Below are 22,085 nucleotides of genomic sequence, written 5' to 3' on the forward strand. Positions count from 1 at the left end.
ATGAACAGGGATATCTACAGCTAGACCGGTTTGTTCAGAGCTCATCCAGCCTGATGTTTCAAGTCTCTAGGGCTGGGACATCTCCCACCTCTGTGGGCAAGCTCTGTTCCAGTGCTTGTCATAAAAAACAACTTCCTTATATCCAGATTGAATCTCCCCTCTTTTAGTTTGAAACCATTTCCCTTGTCCTGTCACAACAGACCCTGCTAAAGTGTCCATCCCCTTCTTTCTTAGTGCCCCATTTAGACACTATAAGGCTGCTGTCACCTCTACTTCTCCAGGCTAAACCACCCCAGCTCTCTCAGCCTGTCCTTGCAGTGGCAGTGTTCCATTCCTTGGATCATTTCTGTGGTCCTCGTCTGGGCATGCTCCAACAGGTCTGTGTCTCTCCTGTACTGAGGACTCCACATCTGGACACAGTACTCCAGGTGAGGTCTCACCAGTGCAGAGCAGAGAGGCAGATCACCTTCCTCACCTTGCTGGCCATGCTTCTTTTGAGGCAGCCCAGGATACAGTTGACTTTCTGGTCTGTGAGATCACATTGCTAGCTCATGTTCAGCTTCCCAGCTGTATTAGTACCTTCAAGTTTTTTGGGTTTTTTTGTAAGGGCTGTGCACTATCCTTATATCTCTCAGCTGGTACTGATAATGGAGGTTGCCCACGTAATGCAGTGTAATGCAAGACAGCTTGATCCTTCCTAGGTCTCTCTGGATGGTATCCTGTCCCTTAGGCATGCCAACTACACCACTCAGCCTTGTGTTATCTGCAAGCTTGCACTCAATTTAAGTGCTGTCTCCTGACATAATACTGCTTATACTCTGAATCCAGTTATTGAAGCTACCCATTAAAACTTTGAATAATACTCAAGCAAAAGCAGACTCCTGTGAAATCTGCTTTGTAAATCCTTTACAAAAGTTTCTGCTACTTCATGGCAATGACAGAAGGAAAGTCACAGATACCCTGACACAGATACCGTCCTATCCACTGTATACACAGCCTCACACCACAGCACAAACCACATTCCACTGTTACTGCAGAGAAAAAGCTGCTTATCTTGGTCTTGAGAAGTGTTGCAGGTGTTGGCTTACTGCAGATGGTTGGATTTCTAGTTTTTGTCCAAAGCAGCAGTGCAGTCATTTGTGACAGAAGTACGAGGAGATGGCTTTGTTATTTGGACAGTCTTCTGTGCTTGGCAAATTGTCCCATCTCTTTGGTGGAAAAAGGGAGAGAGGCTGCTGGAAGGGTTTGCAAGTTGTACCAGGCTGTTCTATGTATTATTTCCCTCGTGTCTCTGATAGTGTTTCATTGACATTTTCAAAGTCGTGCAAAATTGAAAATACACCATAGTGATGACTTTATTCCTAACTATGAAACCTGTTGCAAAGGCCCATAGAAGCATTTTTCTGTATGATTTTTTGCTTGATTTCTCATTATATGTTTTGATCATTTTCACAGACTTAGTATCTGATAAAGTCTACAATTCCTTTTACTCTTGTGTGCCTTTTTTCTTCTATTTCTAAAGGACAGGCTGCTCTTTATCAGTCTTATGTAGCCCATCTTCTTATAAAGGGTGATGTCTCTTGATTTATTATTTTTGTAGGTGCTTCAGGTGAATTTTTCAGTCCTAGAAACACCTGTTTATTTATTTATCAAACAAATTTTTCAGTGCTAAATTCTCACCCATTATTATTACTGTTTATTTGGTTGAGATCTTCTAATAAAAACTAAAGCAAGAAAGGTGTGGGTTTTTTTGTTTTGTTTTGTTTGTTTTTTGTTTGGTTGTTTTTTTTTGCATTTTGTTACTAGATTTTTTTGTAGCAGTGTGTCATTAATCATGATGCCATGTCACAAGAGTACCAAGAAAATAGGGGATGTGTCAACCACTGATAAGAATATGATGCTTTGTTATTACAGCTGCATTTTGAAATGATGCTTAAAAGTGAGGGACAGAACAGATAGCATGCAAAAATTAGTGCAGAGATAAAAAAATACCTGAAAGTAGAAGACTGAAAGAGTGTAGTATATTATCTTATGAGAGGCAGAGAAGTGACTTGATGTGGATGTTTCTACAGGGAAAAGAAGCTAATAAAAGGCTCTTAGTTTACGAAGAAGCGTATAACAGGAAGCATGACAATCACTGGAATGTGCTTCTGCTTTAAGGGAAATTATGGGTTCTCTAAATTTGAACATTGTTTCTGGATATCTGATGTCTCCTAGGCACATTAAAATAAGGCACAAAGATGCTCAAGTACTACGCCTGGTAGCCACCTGAAGTCTAACAACCTTTCACTTCAAATCTGCTAAACTAATTGGATAGCTAAGTGTGTGTTTTCTTCTGTGGAGGCCTTTATGCCTCTGTGATGAACAAAGCAGATTGCTTCACAAAATGTCCCATTAGAATGCATAACCAGTATTAGAGCATAATCTTGAAACATCTAAGATGCAGACTAAACAGTGGCACGTCATCTGAGTTCAATGCAATTGCTTTGAAAATAAGGAAGTTAATATTGCATTTGCTTGCCGAATGATACAGTTTTCCTTGTCTTAAAGCAGTGCGATGAGACAGCAAACACAGTCAACACCTGCAGCATTGGTCTCCTTCACCTGCTGCTTTAAGTGTGTAGTGTACCTAGTTACATTGGAAAATTTGCTTAGTTTCCTTTTCTTCAACACACCATCATAAAATATGATTTGGAGTTCTTTTAGAGAGCCTTTTTATGGGTAATTTCTTGTGATGCTGCTTCTTTGTTTAGCTTTGAGAGGCTTTCAGGTAGAAAAAGTTACCAAGTATGGTAAAACTGGTGTTTTTCTCAGTTTGTTGCAATTCACAAGTTATTTTTGAAATATTTGAGCATAAGCTCCATTTACTGCCATGGGTACACGTTTTCAAGGAAAGGAGACTTTGTAGAGTGAATCTCTAAGATTGCGTTTAGTAAATTTCTTGTTATATCAAGCATACTGCTCAAAAGAAATCCAGTGCAATGTGAAATTATCAAAAGTTTAATGAGCATTTGACAGTTGTGGTTTTTCTAAAAGTTGTGGTGTAACAGAGACCCGTGGATGATTTGGCTGATATTTTCAAGAGGACAGTGTTGCATAATACTCAGAATGCTCAGTGGAAGATCCCTATAATGTAGGAAATCTCTACTGGGTCTCTGTGGAAAATGGTTGTAGCAAATGAACAGCATTCTTGGAAAAAGGAAAAGGAAATTGTAGTCTGATTTATTGTGTAATTTGTTAATCTAAATGCTTTTTGAAGTGGATAAATCATTGCACTGTTGAGAGAAAACAAAAGTGCAAGTTACGTATGAGAGTTTTTTTTGTTTGATGGCTTTGTTTGCTTTGTTGCTAAGCTGCAGTCCGAGATGCAGATTTGGAAACACATGGCTTTTAAAAAGGTTATCAGTTCTTGATTGCATCAGTTTTTGATCCTAAATTTGTGCTTTTTTATAAAATATAAGAAATTATGTAAAAGAGAGAAAGGTTGAATTGCTGTGCTTTCATCACGTATAGAACTTTGTATTAAGTTTGAAATAGTTTTGCAACAAAGCTTTATGGTGTTGCACTGTGGTATATGCTGTTTTTTTCTCTTTGATTTGTTCCATTTTTGCATAATTGAGTCACAGAAGTATCAAAGGTGCCTGGTAAATTTCTTCCTGTGCTTTGCACTATTTCACTGAGCACAAATGTATTAATCCCAGAGAGGGCTGTGATTTCTCTGTTCCTGTTTAAGAAACTCCAGAATGTAATGTAGGTTCAGGCTTGTCTTGCCTTAATGTAACAAACACTCCACTTAATGTACATTGTTTTTTAAATCTGTCTGTTCAGCTTTCTAAAGAGTTTCCATCAGGGAGTTCATTTGTTTCATATGTTGATTTTCCTACTGCATTTGGCACAAAATTTTCATAAATTTTAGTATGAATGATGATGTTAATATCTGCAGAGATCTTGCTGAATGAGTTTACTTTTATTTTCAGTGTATAAAAGAAATATGCTTGTTGCTGCTTGACCATTCCCTCTTGCTGCCATCCCTAAAACTACTGGTGGAGAGCATGGATCAAGATCTTCACACTATGGCACTGAAGCAGATAACAGCTGTCACTAAGGTATGAGCAGTTGAATTAACCACACTTCAGAGTTTATGGTAATAAATTAGTTCTCTTATCTTACCTACTATCTTGATAAGCGGACTATTGAGGCCCTTATCATTATTAAGGTTTTCCACAGCTATTGTGTTGACAGAACAGTAGTAACACAGCGCTCATAAGATCTTTTATAAATACTTCAGGTAATTAAAGCTGACGACACTTTCTTTAAATTATCTAGTATGCTATTGCAAGTCAATATGGTGGAACATATATTGTGTTATATAAAGTAGATTGTTATCTCTATGAGGCTGTTCTTGCTCGTTATTTTTTTAACTGATAAAAGTACAACAAATGAGTTAGCAGTTTTCTGACAAACTTGTCCTGTAGTGAGCTGTTGGAGCCCTTTTGTTCTGTAGAACAGATAGATACAGGAATGTATGCTTGGGAATTTTGTGTAATTCTAAACACGTTTTCATTTGATATTGTAGCAGTTTCTGGTGAAAATAGCTAAATGGCACCTCTTCCTTGGACAAGAAGTGAAATACATTACTGTGTATTTCTCAGTTGTTGTATAAAGTTACACTGTTGTTTTTTGTCTTGTGTGTTTTCTTTGCAGTTAAGAAGTAAAATCTAAAATTGTGGAAGTGAGTTTCCTAGGCAGAAGCATTGTATTATCGTTTTTTTTTTCTCCTCCTGAAGTTTGAAACTTCTTCAAACATTTAAATGAATGTGCATGTACAACCTGAAAGACTTGCTTTGATTTGTTAGCTGTGGTCTGCAATCTAGCTGTCTGTGACAAAAGAGGAGGAATGGCTTTTTGTTCTGGCTGGATAACTGCATTGAAGCTCCTCAGAAGTATAGTATAGTATTTATTTAAGAAAAACAGTGTTTCTGAAATTTATATCATCTCTTAGAGGACTCGTAAGTTACATATTAAAGTGTAAAATAATAAATGAGGGTCCAGATTGCTCCAGTTATATACATTGCAAGAAGTTTTTCAGATTCCTTAGTTACAACAATCAGCGCAGTGATTTCCCCTGCTTTCACACCATCCTCTGTTCCCTAGGGAGGATATTCTGCACCTCACTCTTCCAATGATTCTGCTCTTAGTCTCACTCCTCTTTTATTCTCAATTGCCTGAGGTTTTATCTGCTTCACCTAGGTGTTTCTAATTTGCCTTTGAAAAAAGAAGTGTTATTACTGAAAAGTGTGAAGCACCAGCATCACAGAATGTAACTGGACGTTTAAAACAGTTGCAGGAAAGGAAGAAGGGCATGATACATGCAGTATACGTCTGCTTGTATCAAAATGTCATTGTTGTAATTAACATCTAGTATGAATTTGAAGTATTTCTTAGTTGAAAATCTTGTTCTAGGGAGAGAACCATATTCCCTGTTACTTACACAAATTAAATACAAAAATTATGTTTTTTTTTCCCTCAAAATGCAGATTTCTGTAGTGAGTTTTTTGTTGTTGTTGTTGTTGTTTGTTGTTTTTTTTTTTAACACCTACAGCTGTAGATTTTGGTTTCTAATTGTTTTTAAGAAACAAGATGATCTTATAGAAAAGCATCTGGCCACTTGATGCATCCACTTTTTCATGTATACGTTCTGTTAACCTTTTAAAATTGACTTTCTTGTTAACAGATGAAAGCTGCTGAGTTAGTGACTAGCTTGCAAGCTTCCCAGCAGGGTTTTATGTCTGAGTACATTTTATTTAACTACTTTTCAAGCCCAGTGCTGTGCAGTAGCACCTTCTGAATGGCTGCTAATTGTATTGCTCTATTAACTGGCCTCTTCTTTCCAATGTGCTGCAGCATTCGATTTTTTACATTCTAGTCCGATTAGGTTTTATTGAAGTTTTAGGAGTAGGAACCATATTATCTTCTTAGTAATATAAAACTTAGTACATACACCTATGCATTCCTGAAATTATGTTATTTTTGATTAGGAGAAGGTAGTTTGATAAGCCATTTCTAATTTTTCTTCTTAATTCAATATTAATATGAGCATAAACCTCCATAATAATGGTACATAACCTAGAATTCTAAAGCATTTAGCTTTGGTCTAATATTTAATCATAATTCAATGAAAATGTATTATTGGCTTCATACTATCAAACATAATTTACCCAGTATTTGAACGTAGGATGTGAGGAAAAGGAACTAGCACAGACTTTTCCTGTATGGTGTAGGAATTATCATTCATTCCTTGTTATATACAAATCTCATATTGTTGCAGAAGTTGGTGTGTTACCAACTACAAGGGCTGCTCTGAAAGTAATGCATCCTATTTTATTATTGTGGCCCACAGCACCAGAGGTGGATGTTGATTTTGTGACAGCAGAGGTTGAATCTTTCCATCAGTATCCCATTGCATGTTGTTGCCATGTGACAGATGGCAGCAGAGGGGCACTCTGACACAATGGCATCTGATGTGGAAGTGTATATGAAGCAAAGGTATGTCACTGAATTCCTCCATGTAGAAAAAGTGGAACTTATTGGCATTCATCTACACTCGCTCAACGTTTATGGAGACCCAACAGTGGGTGTAAGCACAGTGAGGAGATGGGTGGTGCATTTCTGCAGTGGTGACAGCAACAGCAGATTGCTTTGGCTGGTGCAGATTGTTATGATTGTGGCATACAGGCTCTTGTTCATCACTGGCAAAAATGCCTAGCTGATTGTGGTGCTTTGTAGCTGAGAATTTGCTCTGTTAAATAGTGTCATTGTGGTCTTTGTATCTGTTGTAGGTTCCATGGTAAATAGAGGCATTACTTTTGGAGCTAGCTAAGTAGAAGTGCATACGTATTGCATTTGGCTATGTCAGTGTTTATTCAGTATAATTTTGTAGGCATAATTTTTTTTTTCTTTTTCTTTTTAGCAACAGTAAAAGAACTGTTAATGCTTTCGTAAATTTTTTTTAGTGATTTTTTTTTTTTTATAGGAAGCCCATTTCTGCTTCCATTAAATAGGAAAAGGACAAATAACATCTGGCAAAGGGAAATCATAGCTATTGATTCCCTGACATAGTGTAACAACAGCTCACAAACATGACTGTGAGAAAAGTACAGCACTTGCTGATACGATGTATTAGTTAGCCATTTGTTTTATGTTGCTGACAGCTTTATGGATGTTTACAGTTAAAAGGATGATGCTGAAGTGCTGATACTAAGAGCTGTGTAGCTTTTGCCTGTAATAAAACAACCAAGATTTTGTGTAAGCTCTTTTGAAATTGCAGACTTGACTTTTTATTGTGCATCTTTTTATAAACTGCCAATTGCCTATTTTTGATAATAGAAATTACCAGTCTTCCTCTGTTGTGGTATACAAATAATTTTAAAAAATAATTGTAAATGTAAAAAGTTTGCTTAAATAAGCTTATTACTGCCAATGAAACTTAGATTTTACTCTTAGAAGCCAGACTTTTTTTTTTTCCTGATAAAGGTTTCCATGTTGTCTGTACACTTGATTATCTTTCGCTGATAAAGACTTATACTTGGAACAGAGCAACTGAATGTTCTCCTGCCTGTTGGTAGGTATATTGTTAATAAAGATAACATGAGACTAAAATAATCAGTGCAAATACATATTCATCTTTAGGCTTTAATAGAAAGTGGGACCAGAAAATGTTTCAGTTAATCCAAAATAATACCTGTCTCCGTTTACATCCTATACTTTCAGTGCTGAACTACTGAGACTACCTTTACAAAATAATTTATTGAAAAATATAGTATGAAAAATTATGAAGAATGTAGGAGATTAATAGAATTTCCAGTTATTTTTCCTGTCTTGTGTTATTGTATGACTACTCTCTTTATACGGCTTATATTTTAAGATAAATATTGTGAAATTATATGTATTTCACCTAACAGCTCTCTCCCTCTCTCATTTACTTTTCTAGACTTTTTTTTAGATTGCTTTATTTTCTTATCTCCTTACTTAATTTGTACTGTAACTAAGCTGACTCCATTCAGAAATAAAATGTATATCATTTTTGCATCCATTCTAATGTAGAGTGAATACTCAAGGAAGTAACAGATTCAGATCTTTTTAGCTGTTACTGTCATCAGCAGCTCTTATTTTTCCATTAGTTTCCATATTTCATAATGCATGGGCTTTTTAGTGCATAAGCTGTGGATAAAACATTGCCTGTTGCTGTTACCAAACACTCTGCGCACCTACGTGAAAAAAACTGTTGACTGGGAATTGCCCAGACTTTGACCTGGCCCTTTCTGTGTTAGGTAAAGGGAACCTTCTGACCAGCTCTTGCTTATCTAAAGTTCTTGCTACAGAGAGATTTTTATCATACACCTGTGGGTATAATATCTAGGTAGGCTGTAACAACAAATAGTAAAAATACTAGTTACTGATATGAGATACAGCATTAGTCCTGGAGAGTAGGACACTTTTTTTTTTTCTTCTTTCATTTATGGTCACTTGAATTTTCAGAGGCCGCAGTGATTACCAGTAAAACTGGTAATGCCTCAAGTTACTCTTCCCAGTCGGTCAGGAGAGCTTCCACCTGTGGCAAGGTTGATTTTCACCTACCTGTTTAGCATAGAAGGCTGTATAAAACGCGGATTCCCTGACTGTGCTCGCCCAGGAGAGCTGCTATATTGGCAGAGCTGAGTGCCTCAAGCCTTAGCCCATTTGCAGTTGGTAACATCATTGTGCTGATGGCAAAGCCCCAGGCAAGCATGCTTAAACCTTACTAATTATACACCAACAACACCAAGTTGAACATAAGACACCAAATGTCACTCTGATTCAGAAATACAGGTGTCAGCATAGTTGGTTGTACAGCTGCTTCTTGTTCGGTTCATTTGCCAAGGGTGTTTCAGAAACAGCTTGAATGTGTCCTCCCTAAGACTTTGGGATGAGGCTGGCTCCTCCCTGTCCTGCTGAGGATACACAGAAAAAGGTTGAGACTCGTGGAGAGAGAGTGGTCTTCAATTCTGAGCTTGTCGAGGGAGGCCCTGCTGAGGCATGATTTATCATCAGCAGATGTAGACCCTTTTATAAATTTTGCATCAGAGAGATATTTGGATAAAATGTACAAACCCTGTTCTAAGCAGAATGCTTTAGCAATGCAGTGATGGAAATGATGAGTGCATCTATTGCAATTTCATTTTTATGTGGCCTCTGGAATTTTAGATGAATACAGCTTCAAGCAGGAAAAATTATTGATAGTCTATAGAAGTGAGGCAGTCATCAGAAATAAAACTTGAATGCGTGTATCATTAGTGTAGATTTCAGCCAATATGCAAGAAGGTATGTAAGACAAGGAAAAAAAAAAACAGGATGTCCTTTCCTCTTCTTCTGCTTGTATCTGTGCACACTGTCTGTGAACATTATGCTAAATTTGTACTGTCAAAACCAACTGAAGAGGAAATGGGTGTGAAAAAGTGAAGCTTCTCCCATTTAAGCCTTTCAAAAGTAACAGGGCTTTACACTAATGAAAAAATTAGCACACTCAGCATGGTAGTGTTGGTAGATAAAAAGATTTTTCTCTGTCATATATTTTTTATGTTTCACTTTAATGTGGTGTATGGTTTACTCTCATGTTTACACAAGATGAAAGGTGGTTATGCATTTATTTGGCAGAAGATGCCTTTGCCTCTGAGATTTGCTTGAACTGCAGTCGGCGTCATTCCATATCAGGGGAACAATGTTTTGAGGGATCAGCTGTATCCTACGAGAGCCAGTGCTTTAAGATTCAGTTATGATCATGGGAGAGTAAGGGCACTACATACGCAGGCGGATCAGAAGCGACTCATTAATAAGATCCTGCTTTGCTGGCTGCCTGGAAAAAAAAATATACCTTTTTATTACTAGGATGGTAGAGTTGCTTTGCAGAAATTGTCTTAACTGCATTCACTTTCAAAAAAATTTTAAAAAGAAACCATAGTAAATTTAGAGATTTTGTGTTTTCTATAGGTTAATATTTGGTTTGTATGCTAGGTTGATATTCTTGTAGCCAATGTGTGCTAATTCAAAGAATATTTGAAATATGGTCAAAATTATCAGCAAGCAAAAATAGCATTTAATTTATGTGTAAACATGTACAATTTTGAGGATCAGAAGTCTATCTAGATCAGTGTCCTGGCTCTGACAGAGGGGGAGTAATTACAAGTCTAGTGAAGAGTAAAAGCAGAAGAAACAGAATCACAGAATCATAGAATGGCCTGGGTTGAAAGGGCCTTAAAGACCATCCAGTTCCACTCCCCCTGCTGCGAGCAGAGTTGCCATCCATCAGATCAGGCTGCCCAGGGCCTGGCCTTGAATGCCTCCAGGAATGGGGAATCCACAGCTTCTCTCGGCAATCTATTCCAGTGCCTCATCACGATCTGGGTAAAGAATTTCTTCCTCACATCCAACATAAATCTCCATTCTTTTAGTTTAAAATAATTTCCCCTTGACTTATCACTGTCTGCTTATGTAAAAAAGCTAGTCTCCCTCATCAGATTCACTTGGGCACTTTTCAAACCTCTCCAGGTCCCTTTATATGACATTCTTTCCTTCTATTCTATCAATAGCACCATTCAGTTTAATGTCATCAGCAAACTTGCTGAGAGTACGCTCAATCTCACAGCCCAGGTCATGTTGAAGAGCGTGAGTTTCAAGAGAGAACCTCGTGGAGCACCGTTGGCCTCCACATGGTCACAGAGCCATGGACCACAACCCGCTGGCTGTGACCTTCCAGCCAATTCCTTATCCTCCAATTAGTCTACCTTTCAAATCAGTATCTTTTCAGTTTAGAGATAAGGATGTCTTGTGGGACCATGCCAAAGGCCTTGCAGAATTTCAGCTAGACAAGTAAAGACCAGTTGTCCTTTATCCACCAATGCCATTACTTCACACAGAAGGCTGTATGCGTATGTTCTTATTCTGAACTATCCTCACAGCTTCCAGTTATCTTCAGTCATATGTATTCGTGTACTGAGTAACTGCTAGTCATTTTCTTCCTCAGTTTTGCCCAGTTTTCTCTTTGAGTTTGGATGAGCTTTTACATTCTGCAGTATCATTTGCCAAAGACTACAATGTTTTTTTATCAAAACTGTTGTCTTCTCTTTATTTGGAATCCTGTTAACTTCATTTGAAGCTTCCATTTAGATTTACCAAAGTAGTACAGAACAGGAGTGGCCTAGGTCCCAGGGAATGTGTTAAAAGGAGATGTTTATAGGATCATAGAACCATAGTATGGTTTGGGCTTGAATGGACCTTAGAGGTCATTTAGTTTCAACCCCCCTGCCATGGGCAGTGATACCTTCTGCTAGAAGAAGCTGTCCAGGGCCTCATCCAACCTGGCCTTGAACACCTCCAGGTATGGGGCATCCACATCCTCTCTGGGCAGCCTGTTCCAGTGCCTCACCACTCTCTCTGTAAAGAAGTTATTATTTCCTTATATCTAATCTAAGTTTCTCCTCTTTTAGTTTAAAACCTCTTTTCTTACTGCTACACTCCCTGATTTCTTTAGACCTCCTTAAGGTACTAGAATTCTGCTATATAAGGTCACTCCCGAGATCCTTCTCTACTTCAGGTTGAACAAGCCCAACACTCTCAATCTTTCTTTGTAGGAGAGGTGCTCCAGTCCTCTGATAGTCCTTGTGGCCTCCTCTGGACCCATTCCAACTGTGTCATGTTCTTCTCACATTGTGGGCCCTAGAACTGAATACAGTACTCCAGGTGGGACCCCTGACATTAGAGCAGAGGGGGAGAATCATCTCCCTTATGTGCTGATCATGCTGCTTTAGGAGCAGCCCAGGCTACAATTGGCTTTCTGGACTGTTGCTATCTTATGTCTCCATCCAGTCACCTGCAGCTAAATACCTTTCAAAGATTTCCCCTTTTACCATACTCTCAACAGCCTTGAATTCACTTGATCAGTTTCAACCTACTGGGCAATCCAATCTTATGTATGGGCTGTCAGACACAAACAAGAGCATTTTGTCTGCTCTTTTGTTGTGTATAAATACACAGCAATCTTTTTCATGCATGAGTACAGGCGAATTGCTCTACTTCTGTGTTATGTCTGTGGACGTCTTCATGTCCATAGTGTAGCTGCAATGTTTTAACGTTTTTATGTTGAAAAAAGACGTACTACTTTCATACTTGTCTCTCTCCAATTTGTAGATTTTTAGCACATTAAATTACATTAATCTGTAGGACTTTCCATTAGCAGAATAGTAGCCTGAAAAACTTAATTTAAATTAGACTTCCCATCTGTTGTTATTCTCATTACTGTAATTATTGTTTGTGGTTTATGTCCATAAAATCAAACAGTGAAGTGCTTAGTAAAGCTGTGCCCTACGTAGTGGTCAAGAATAGAGCATATGGAGCACAGAGGTGCAGCAGATTTCTCCAACCTCTCAATTTAGAAAAATACTGAAGACTTGAAGGAAGCTGTCTAAGATTTCAATGGAAAGAAAAGCACTGAAATGAATTACTAGAAAAAGTAGTGTGAGGGCAAAACAGCAAACTATCTTCTTGAATAATATAAATAAAGTCATTCTCTTTTTCCAGAAAAACTTACAAACTAAAAGGAATAATCGTGTGTTACTAAATATGATAAACAGCTGTCTGGAGATGAGCTGCACCTACACCTAGCAGCGGTTATCTGAGGCTTTGTGATTGATGAAATATAGTTTCTTTTCATGCTTTGATATTTAATGTATTCTATTTTTCCCTTTTTTAATTGTATGTATACTGTATAGTGTGCATCTTTTCCAGAATAGAGCAACAAATTATTACTGTTTCTTAGCATATACATGGCTTTGATTTTATACTGACTTTTCCTCTCACAGAAGGCAAACATATTAATCAGTCTAAAATTGTTTAGATTCAGTAAAGACCTTTCTTCTAAAAGAATTTGTTATTGCTTCGAAGGAAGTTCTTTCTTCTGAAGTTAGTGGTAGTTTTCTCATCCTCTTCAATACTATGAGCTCCTGATGGTCCCTTATGAATGCAGTTCCTCTGCATACAAATATCGTACTCTCAAACAAGGTAACAAAACTTGAGTCTTGTAATGCCATGCGTTTAAGGGAAGGTCACACACCTGATGTGATTTATGCATTGAGGATCCTGTTTCTTTGACTGCCCCTACAGGGAAACTGGAAGGAGTAATCTCCCACATGACATGGTCCCTAACTGGTGTACATTGTACACACAATGTATGTGTGTGAGAAAGATACTCGCCAGTAAGTTTGGTTTTCTTGACTGATAGATTATAGTTATGTTTGGTCTTTCTGGAAAGTACGTAAATAAGTTCCCTGCAAATTGTTGCTCTTACAGAGTAATAGTGGTGAAAGCTTCATGGAATAGAGAGTGGGTTTATAAGTCAGAAGCACCTCTTACAGTGTGTGCTCCTGGTAAAGCTAGGGGCGGAGAATGAGTGCTGCCCATTACATATGAACAAGAGGAAGCAAAGCTTTGTACTGTTTTAGTTTGGACAGGGACAGAGAAATGTTAAATGTCTGAAAAGATTCAGGGTTAAATGTTTTTTAATGATAATTAGATTAAAAATTGTTTAAATTCTCAAGTATTATTGGCAAGTCTTTCAGTATGCAGTAGTCGTAGCTGAATGGGTCTTCAAGTGGTGCCAGATCACTGGATTATTGGGTTTTTATTATTTGTTGGTATGTGGGTATGAAGTGTATAAGGCATCATTATTATAGAAAAAAGCAAAAAAACTTTCAATATAGGTTTTGTTTTGTGTTTGTTTGTTTTTTTTGTAAATGCAAACATTTATCTACTATATTTGTAAGTTGATAGGATGCAGTCATTAAATTCAGAATTGTCTACTGCTGTTTTGGTCCTTTTTGCATCACTTACATTGTTTTATTGCATTTATTTGAGTGTCATGATACCCTAACTGATTAAAATGACAATGCATTTCATGGAACCTAGAAAATGCTTTGATCAAAATTAGTTCAAATAGAGTTTAATCTACTCAGTTATTTGTAAACTGATAGACTAGATTTTTGAGTGAGTGTGTACTCTAATGTATCAAATAGCCAGCTTTTCCTGCGGTGTCTCACAGAGATGTGTGCTCCAAATATTTTTTGGAAATATTCTTCTGGAAAATCTGCTTGATTTTGAGAGTGCTGTCAGTGTAAAATGCAATGTGTCATATTAATAAAAGTGACTAAAATATGATGTGTTCTGCTCTGACCTTCCCCAGTGTGTCCTTATTAATAAGGAGGTAAGTGATGTGGTCCATTCTGCACTCTGGGCAATGAGAACTCAGTGTAAACCTTTCATGTAATCCTACCCCGGTTATTAAGCATTCTTATTCCTTAACTTCATACAGGACAAATATTTATCCTAATGTAATTAAACTATTAAAGATCACAGAATCACAGAATGGTTGAGGTTGGAAGGGACCACTTGGGGTCATCTAGCCCAACCCTCCTGTGCTTCAAGTGGAGTCACCTACAGCACACTGGGCAGGATCACATCCAGGCAGGTTTTGAAAATCCCAAAGAAGGAGACATAACCTCTCTGAGTAATGTGTTTCAGGGCTCAGTCACCCTCACGGTGAAGTTTTTTTCTCATATGTACATGGAACTTCCTGTGTTTCAATTTGAGCCTGTTGTCTCTTGTCCTGTCCACCGCAGCAACAGCATGGCCCTATCTTGATGATACTCTCTCTTAAGATATTTGTACTCATTAATAAGATCCTGTCAGTCTTTTCTTCGCCCAGCTAAACAGGCCCTGCTCTCAGCCTGCGTAAAAATACATCTGTATGTGTTCAGAAGTATGCAAAGTATGTATTGTTGTTATTAATCCTTTCAGAGTTGTGTATCATCTTGCTTTCAAGGTCACACTGTGCAGTTAGAACAGTCATAGCATGTTCTGGTTGATAGATGTATCTGGTAATTCATTTTTAATTACTATGGATTTTTCATTCTTTGTAGGTGGATGATTCCAATTGTGATGCTGAAATACTTTCCTTGCTCCTCAATGCCAAATTGGTGGTAAAGTGCGTATCAACTGCCTTCTATCCTCGCCTTATTGACCACTTGCTGGCTAACCAGGCAGAAGGAGGCTGGGATGTAGAGGAAATAGCAAAACAACTTAAAGAAGCAGGGTTCAACGCAGAGGCAGGATCTCTCTTGCTGTCTTATCGAGGAACTCATCCTGCACTCAGGACTTTTACTTCTGCCCTCCAGACTATTCAGCATTGGATTTAATAATGTTGGATTTATTGATTTGTCTGGCTTTACTCTGGAGGCCTTCTACAAAAGGGAGAAATTGTTGTTCTAGTAACAAAATAACAAAGTTAGCTATCGTTACCTATGTTTTGAAGAAAATGCGAATAGCACATTTACAGTGCAGTTCCATATACCTCTAATGGTTTAAAAAAATTATTGGTGTAGACAGTGTAATTGTGTAATACAACTAGCACAACAGTGAACCTGATAAAGTTTTCTTACCAGAGAAGAATGTTAAATGATTACACTTTGACATGTAAATGAAAGGTTAGTAATCTGATGGGTTATATACAATTTGTCTTAATCTCTGTATGTAATTTACTCTTGTCATAATGTAAAACTAATGTAAAAATATAAAGATGTATGGAACAAAGTATCACAATGGAAAGTAATTCCTGAGAATTTCAAAACCTTAAAGTTTGGTATTGTGCAATGTTGTTTGCAGTAAGTAAAATATTTTACATTTCTTGTAGCATCTCTTTTTTTCTTCTTTTCTCTCTTTTGCTTCTTTTTCTGAAATTCCCATTTCTCCTTAGTTTATTTGTAAGGACAAGCTGGACTTTCTTATGATTGTATGCTGCTTTAATCTTAGGAGCGTTTTTCTCTGCAGTTTGGGAAGCTCCATCTCAAATCCATGACGTTTATTCCTACTTTTTGTGTGAAAGCACTTTCAAAGTATTTTACTTGATTTCTGAAAAATTACAAATATGGGTTGGTTTCCAAATGCCTTTTTGTTTTAATTAGTCAACGGATTGCTGATTTATTTTCTAAGATTTTTTTAACAAGAGAATTGTTCATCTACTACGTTGTCTGCACTACTGTAAGGTTTTGATGTTCCATATGTTAATATAAATTTGTTGTTAAAATGGATCTGTAAATCTTTGGCCTAATTTTGTGTTCAGATATAGTTTTTATGTTATAATGCACAGAAACTTTAGACATCATAGGATCACACAGGTTGGAAGTGTCTGTCGTCCAGAAGGAGATGTCCATCCTCCTCAAATGGGGTTCCTTTAATGTCAGAACAGGTTGTTCAGGGCTTTATTTAATCAAGTCTTGAAACCTGCCAAGGATGGGGTCTGTGCAACTCTGCCAGGCAGGATGTCCCCATGTTAAACAAGAGGAGATACGTATATAAAGATTTTCAAAGCCATTTTGTTGCAGCTTCTGCCATTTCTCTCATTTTCTTGCCATGCATGCTGTGAAGAACTTGGCTCCACTATGTAGATAATAACCTTCTTGTATGTACTGGAATGCCATATGGAGTCCTTCATAGACTGCTCTGCTCTCTTCAAATAAAAATGAAGAAAAATAACCCAGCAACAGCGAACACATTCTCGTGCAGTGATTGCAGTTCACAGTTGAATGATGGATTCGTGCCTACAGTACAGACAATGGTGATAGATTCAGTTAATACTGGTAACAGTCAGAATTCAGTGTGGGTGCCAGTATATTTTACTTGTTCCAAGCTTTCGTGTGACATGGAGATAGGTGATGTGAGTGCAAGACAGAGAGATTTCAGAAATAAACTTCAATCATCATAGCCACTGCCCAGCTGCCTGACACCTCTGCGGGTCTTGGGCAGGCCTGAATTAATCACCTTCAGTGCTGACTAGGGCTGAGCTCGAGCTGGTGACCTGGGTTGGGTGTCTTCGTACTGAGCGCTGTGGAAAGATGTGGAAATCCTGGCAAATAGTGCTGTAGGGACCTGCAATGGGAGCTCAGGGTCAGGCTGTCACTACTAATAAATAAGCTCTCTGCAACCTCAGAATATGATATAACGGTTTAAGCAAATCCTAGCAGCGATAGAAGGGGCTAGTTAGCTGTGTTTGCTCTGTGCTTCAGCAAAAACCTTTGTTTCTGAATTTTGTTTTTTGGCATAGGCAGGCCCGTCATTATGCAGCGTATTAATAAGCTGACTATATTGAGACAGTTTCTAAATCTCCCTTTTTCCTAATGCCAGCTTGAATCATAAAGTGAGAGGAGTGGATTAAGAGCTTGAAGAGTTGTTTCATAACACATTTGTATTACTGAGTTCTTTTCTAGGTTTCAGAGTTTAGCAGTGGGTGTTGATACATTTGTGGAACTATAACTGATTCTTGTTAGCTCTGTCTTTGATTTAGGATCTGTTTTGTTGTCTCTGCTCATGCTTTGTGAAAAGCGTTCAGGTGTTTGCTTTCTCACCTTCCTTTAGCATTCAGAATGAGATTTTTAAGAGTACTTTAATTCTTAAGATTATTAGCTTCTTTTGTACTAGCTGGTTACAGCTATCCTTCAGTGTTTTAAAGATTATCTCATCCATGTATCCGATGTGCTGCATACCAAATTCAAATGTATATTATTCACTTACGTTGCCTTAATTTTGCTTTCTTACACAAACAGTCTCAAGAGACCTGAGTCTGTTGCAGCAAAGTATACTGGAACTGCAGAGAAGAGAAAAGCTTACAAAAACATAGAAACATAGAATGGCTTGGGTTGGAAGGGGCCTCAAGGACCATGAAGCACAAAGCAACCCCTCCCCACCACCAACCTTCACATTTAATACTAAACCAGATTGTCCAGGGCCCCATCCAACCTGGCCTTGAACACCTTCAGGGACGGGGCATCCACAGCCTCTCTGGGCAGCCTGTTCCAGCACCTCACCACTGTCTCTGTAAAGAACTTCCCCCTGACATCCAACCTAAATCTTCCCTCCCTCAACTTAAAACCATTTCCTCTTGTCCTGATACTATCTGCCCTTTCAAAGAGTTTCAAAAATGAAATGCAATTGAAAATCAGTAGATGTAGTCAAACTGGATGACGTATCTCTGGCAAGAGAACTTTGGATTATTCTATAGAAGCCATTTCTGTACTTCATGATGTTTTCTTTTTTGGTCTGTTTGTGTTCTCAGGTTCGTAGGTAAGCTCATAGCTGAGTTTTCTGACTATGCTCTTTCAGGATCACGAAAAGTTAGTGTTTAGTGTCACTATAGAGCTGAGCTGTAGTTAAAGTTCTAATGAGCTGTATTGATTTTCTGTGTTCTGTTTTGCTGCGGTTACAAATCCATGAGAAATGCTTTCCCTCTAGCCACCACTACTCTTGATTTATTCTGTATACAAAACTTGCCCCAATAATGAACACTTTAGTATATACATCCAAAAATAAGTAGCCTATCTTAGTATATCTTCCAAAATAAAAGAGGGGAAAAAAAAAAAAAAAAAAAAGCTCATAAAAAGGATATGTGTATTCCAGTGCTAGCGTTTTAGTAGAGTGTTTTATATTTGAGGCCATGGAGTGACCAAGATATGCTGACAAATAATATTGTGTTGTTTCTTGGATATTTTTTTAAAAGGTTAAGGAAATCACCTTGATAATAGTATTCAACACAACACAGAAGAGCTGAACTGGCACTTGAGACTGTTCAATTTTGTCAGTTCATTTGATTTGTTTGTTTGTCGTGGTGAGGTTGTTTTGTTGTTGTTGTTGTTTTTAATCCTTTTTTTGCTAGAAAAACACTGGTTAAGGTTTGCATCTTCAAGAAGCATCAAAGTAGCAAAATATGTTGCATTCCTTGTGGATGAGTAGAACCAGGGATTTGGGAAGAAAGATCATAACTCACAGTGTCTTTCTCTGCTAGATGTCATAATTGAAGGCAATATGTCACAGCAACGCAATGCAGAGCGCTCACTTTTGTATCTATAAACAGTGCAATTCAGTGCTTGGAGTGGCTGTGTTTTGATTCAGTTAGTTTCCTTGTGTAACAATTCCTGAATATGGATACCTTCATCATGAGGGTAAAAACTTCCACACTTGAGAAACACTCATTTTTCAAGCTTGTTTTAGTTACCTCTACTTTCCCTTCAAAACAGCAATCTTGTTGAATATTCTCTACAAGGTCAAATTTCACAAAGTGGCCCATAGACTTTACTATGCTTTTCTTAGCAGAAAACTGTGTGAAGAAACACCTTGGACCATTTGCTTATGGGAAGGAAGATGCTCATCCAGCTCTTCTCCCAAAGGATGTGCTTATGCAAAAGGATAGGATGACAGTAAACCATGCAGGAACTGAATATACTACCTGCTCTCATCTCTCAGCAGATAAGTACTGAAGCAGGAAGCTCCAGTTGGAAAGCACATTGAGGTCAGGGCGACATCAAACAACCACGACTGAAGTACATGGGAAAGGAGCCAAGGCAAAGATTTTGCTAAGGTTATGTTTCACTGCAAAACCCCAAGTGACTACCACCTTGCTGATTTGTTGTACTGACTGATGGTGATAGACTGGAGGAAGGGAATGAACGCAAAACTACCACTGCTTCATATTTCAGAAAAGAATTATTATTGTAGCATATGTAGCTACATGTGTTGCTGCTTAAAAATTTGCAGGTTCCCACATTTACGCAATTGAAGATCCACCCCACTTTGATATGTTTTCATATTCCATTTGTTTCAAATTGTGCCCCTAGTTTTTCTCTCACAAAAAAAGGAAAAATAAGTAACAACGATAATAAAAAAAAAGAACGTTGTTAACCCTCTCTGTTTTTATACACCATAACATACTCAGCCATGTCTTTTCCAGCCTATTCAGTCCCCCTGTACTTCTTCATTTCTACATACTCTTTGGTCCTCCGCTTTTTTTTCTCTGTATAATTTTTGCATTCAGTTTATTTTTGTACAGAATGTTGCAGACACATGAAATGTTCATAAGGGGCCATAAAAATGTTTGTCAAGTTGATTATTTGACTGTTACAGAGCATCTAAAAGCAGTTTTTGCATAGCGTTATTCATTATGACCCTGAGCTCTCACTCTACACTGTTAGGAGTCATCTGGGATTACACTGCTTTCAACATTTGTGCAGCTTAAAATTTTAAGATTTTTTTTCCTTTTGTTACATCATCCTGCACTTACAAATTGGATTCTATTTACCAGTTTATCACCCAACCAGAAAGTTTCATTAAGACTTCCAAGAGATTCTCATGCAGCTGTCACTTTAATACAAAAAATGTCTTTATCGGCATGCCTTGACACCTTTATTATTAGTCTCCTTTTGTAGACACAAAATGCTAAGCCCGATTCGAGTGCAACTGCCTGCACTTGAAAGCATCTAGCTCATTTTGCTGAAGATTAGGAGTATAAAAGCAGAAGTGCATATTAGGGTCCCACAGATGGCCAGAAACAGGCTCTTTTAGGTTGGTTAAATGGCTCAATTCTCCACGAGAGCTCACTGCCCTCAGCTTTCATGTATATTTCCTCAGCGATGCTTTGTTATGTGAGATAGAGATGCAGTCCTGTGTTTCCAGTGACTGAGCTTCCCACGGCAGAGCAGGAAGCTTGTAGCAATGAGCCTCATTTTTCTTTAGAACCTACTATTTTTTAACTATGTCTGGTATCTTCAACAGGTAATTATAACAGCAAAGAACTCATAGAAAGAAGGAAAGAAAACCATACATATTCTTTCTAAGTCTGCCTGACTACTGTGACCTTCAGAAATGTGAAAATCTTGTTTACTTTGATTTCTTCATATAGTGATAAATTTGATCTGTCTTTTTTCTGGACTTGCTTTGGGATTGGCTAACAAAGAGGATGGCTTGGTCCTCATGCTAACGGCTGTGCTATTTTTCCTTATTGATTGAACCTTCATAGGATACACTAAGCTGTGCAAACAGAAGATAAACTCTGAGGCTATGTCTAACTCAGTCACAGCTAGACAAACTATTCAGCGTTTCTATCTGAACAGAGGCTGTACTTTCTGAAGCTGCCTGGGAGTGAATGGCAAAGACTCTTAAGAGCTTCCCTGTTGCACAGCCACTTCACCACCCCCTTCTTGTGTCACCTATCAATACCAGATACATGACAGTGACTTTTTTAATCTATGTTCAATTTATTTATATGCAGTTGTTATTGAAATAGCCTTAGAAATGGAAATATCTAATTCAGTCATTGATGAGCATGTGTAGCTCTAGCAAAGCCGAGTACAAATTCTGTAGAAATTGAGAACAGATTCATTCTTCTGAAGAGATTCATTCTTCTGAAATACTGTTCTCTGGTAGCAGGTGGGGCAAGCCAGCCTTTTTCTCAGGGCACAATTTATAGGGAAAATGAAGGAAATGATTAGTTAGTGTCAATCTCTGGTGAAAGTTGGCATGTATAAACCTTGTGATCACAGTTAAAATGCATTGTCCACTTAACTTCTACTCCTCTCCCTCTGAAATCAGTGTCCTCGAGCAATCCATGCTGACACTATGGCACTGAATGTCCTAGCACAACATTTCTAGGCTCATCTTGCTTACAAGGCACAGGAACAGCAAAACCAGCTTTGCCTGAGCTCTGATTTACAGCCCAATGTCCTTTGCAACCCAGATACAGAAAACTGCATGGCAGTCTCTTTTTGCAAGTCTTTATCTGCGTAATGTGCATGTAAAATATTTATTCTAATGAGCAAAGCAGATGTATGCTGCTTAAAAAATATAAAGTAATGCTTGAAAACAAATAAGCAGAAGGAGTTTAGTCTAAATGGTAGAACAATACAGAACAGAAACAGCACATGAATCCAGGGGGTGATTTTGATTAATCTGGTAGTACCATCTGCTCTGGTTCTGGCAGAAGAGGAAAAAAGGCATAACAGTATCTGAATGCAGCTTTCAGCAGTATTTATGTGACACATAGGCACTATCTTGTATAATCTTCAAAAGGGACTTCAGGTGCAATTTAAGTCCCTTGATTTTCTGATGAGTTCCATTCATTTAAGTGCTTAATGAACGTTTGTCGTAGCACTGCTTTAAATCTTATTTCCAGTAAAGAC

The 22,085-nt window shown here is 37.9% G+C and overlaps 1 protein-coding gene across 2 annotated transcripts in view; it reads left to right on the top strand.

Annotated features, from left to right (window-relative positions):
- Window positions 1-16,465, top strand: part of NBAS (NBAS subunit of NRZ tethering complex) — a 168,376-nt gene extending 151,911 nt beyond the window's left edge. For both annotated transcript variants that reach the window (XM_042884755.1, XM_042884765.1), the window contains 2 exons: window positions 3,978-4,106; window positions 15,006-16,465. In XM_042884755.1, the coding sequence (XP_042740689.1) occupies window positions 3,978-4,106; window positions 15,006-15,281 (405 nt within the window). In that variant the 3' untranslated portion in view covers window positions 15,282-16,465. The remainder of the gene's footprint in view (window positions 1-3,977; window positions 4,107-15,005) is intronic.
- Window positions 16,466-22,085: the final 5,620 nt, after the last annotated feature.

The sequence above is a fragment of the Lagopus leucura genome, unplaced genomic scaffold, assembly GCF_019238085.1.
Source record: "Lagopus leucura isolate 7727_CA_CO unplaced genomic scaffold, USGS_WTPT01 Super-Scaffold_73, whole genome shotgun sequence".
NCBI classification, from domain to species: domain Eukaryota; kingdom Metazoa; phylum Chordata; class Aves; order Galliformes; family Phasianidae; genus Lagopus; species Lagopus leucura.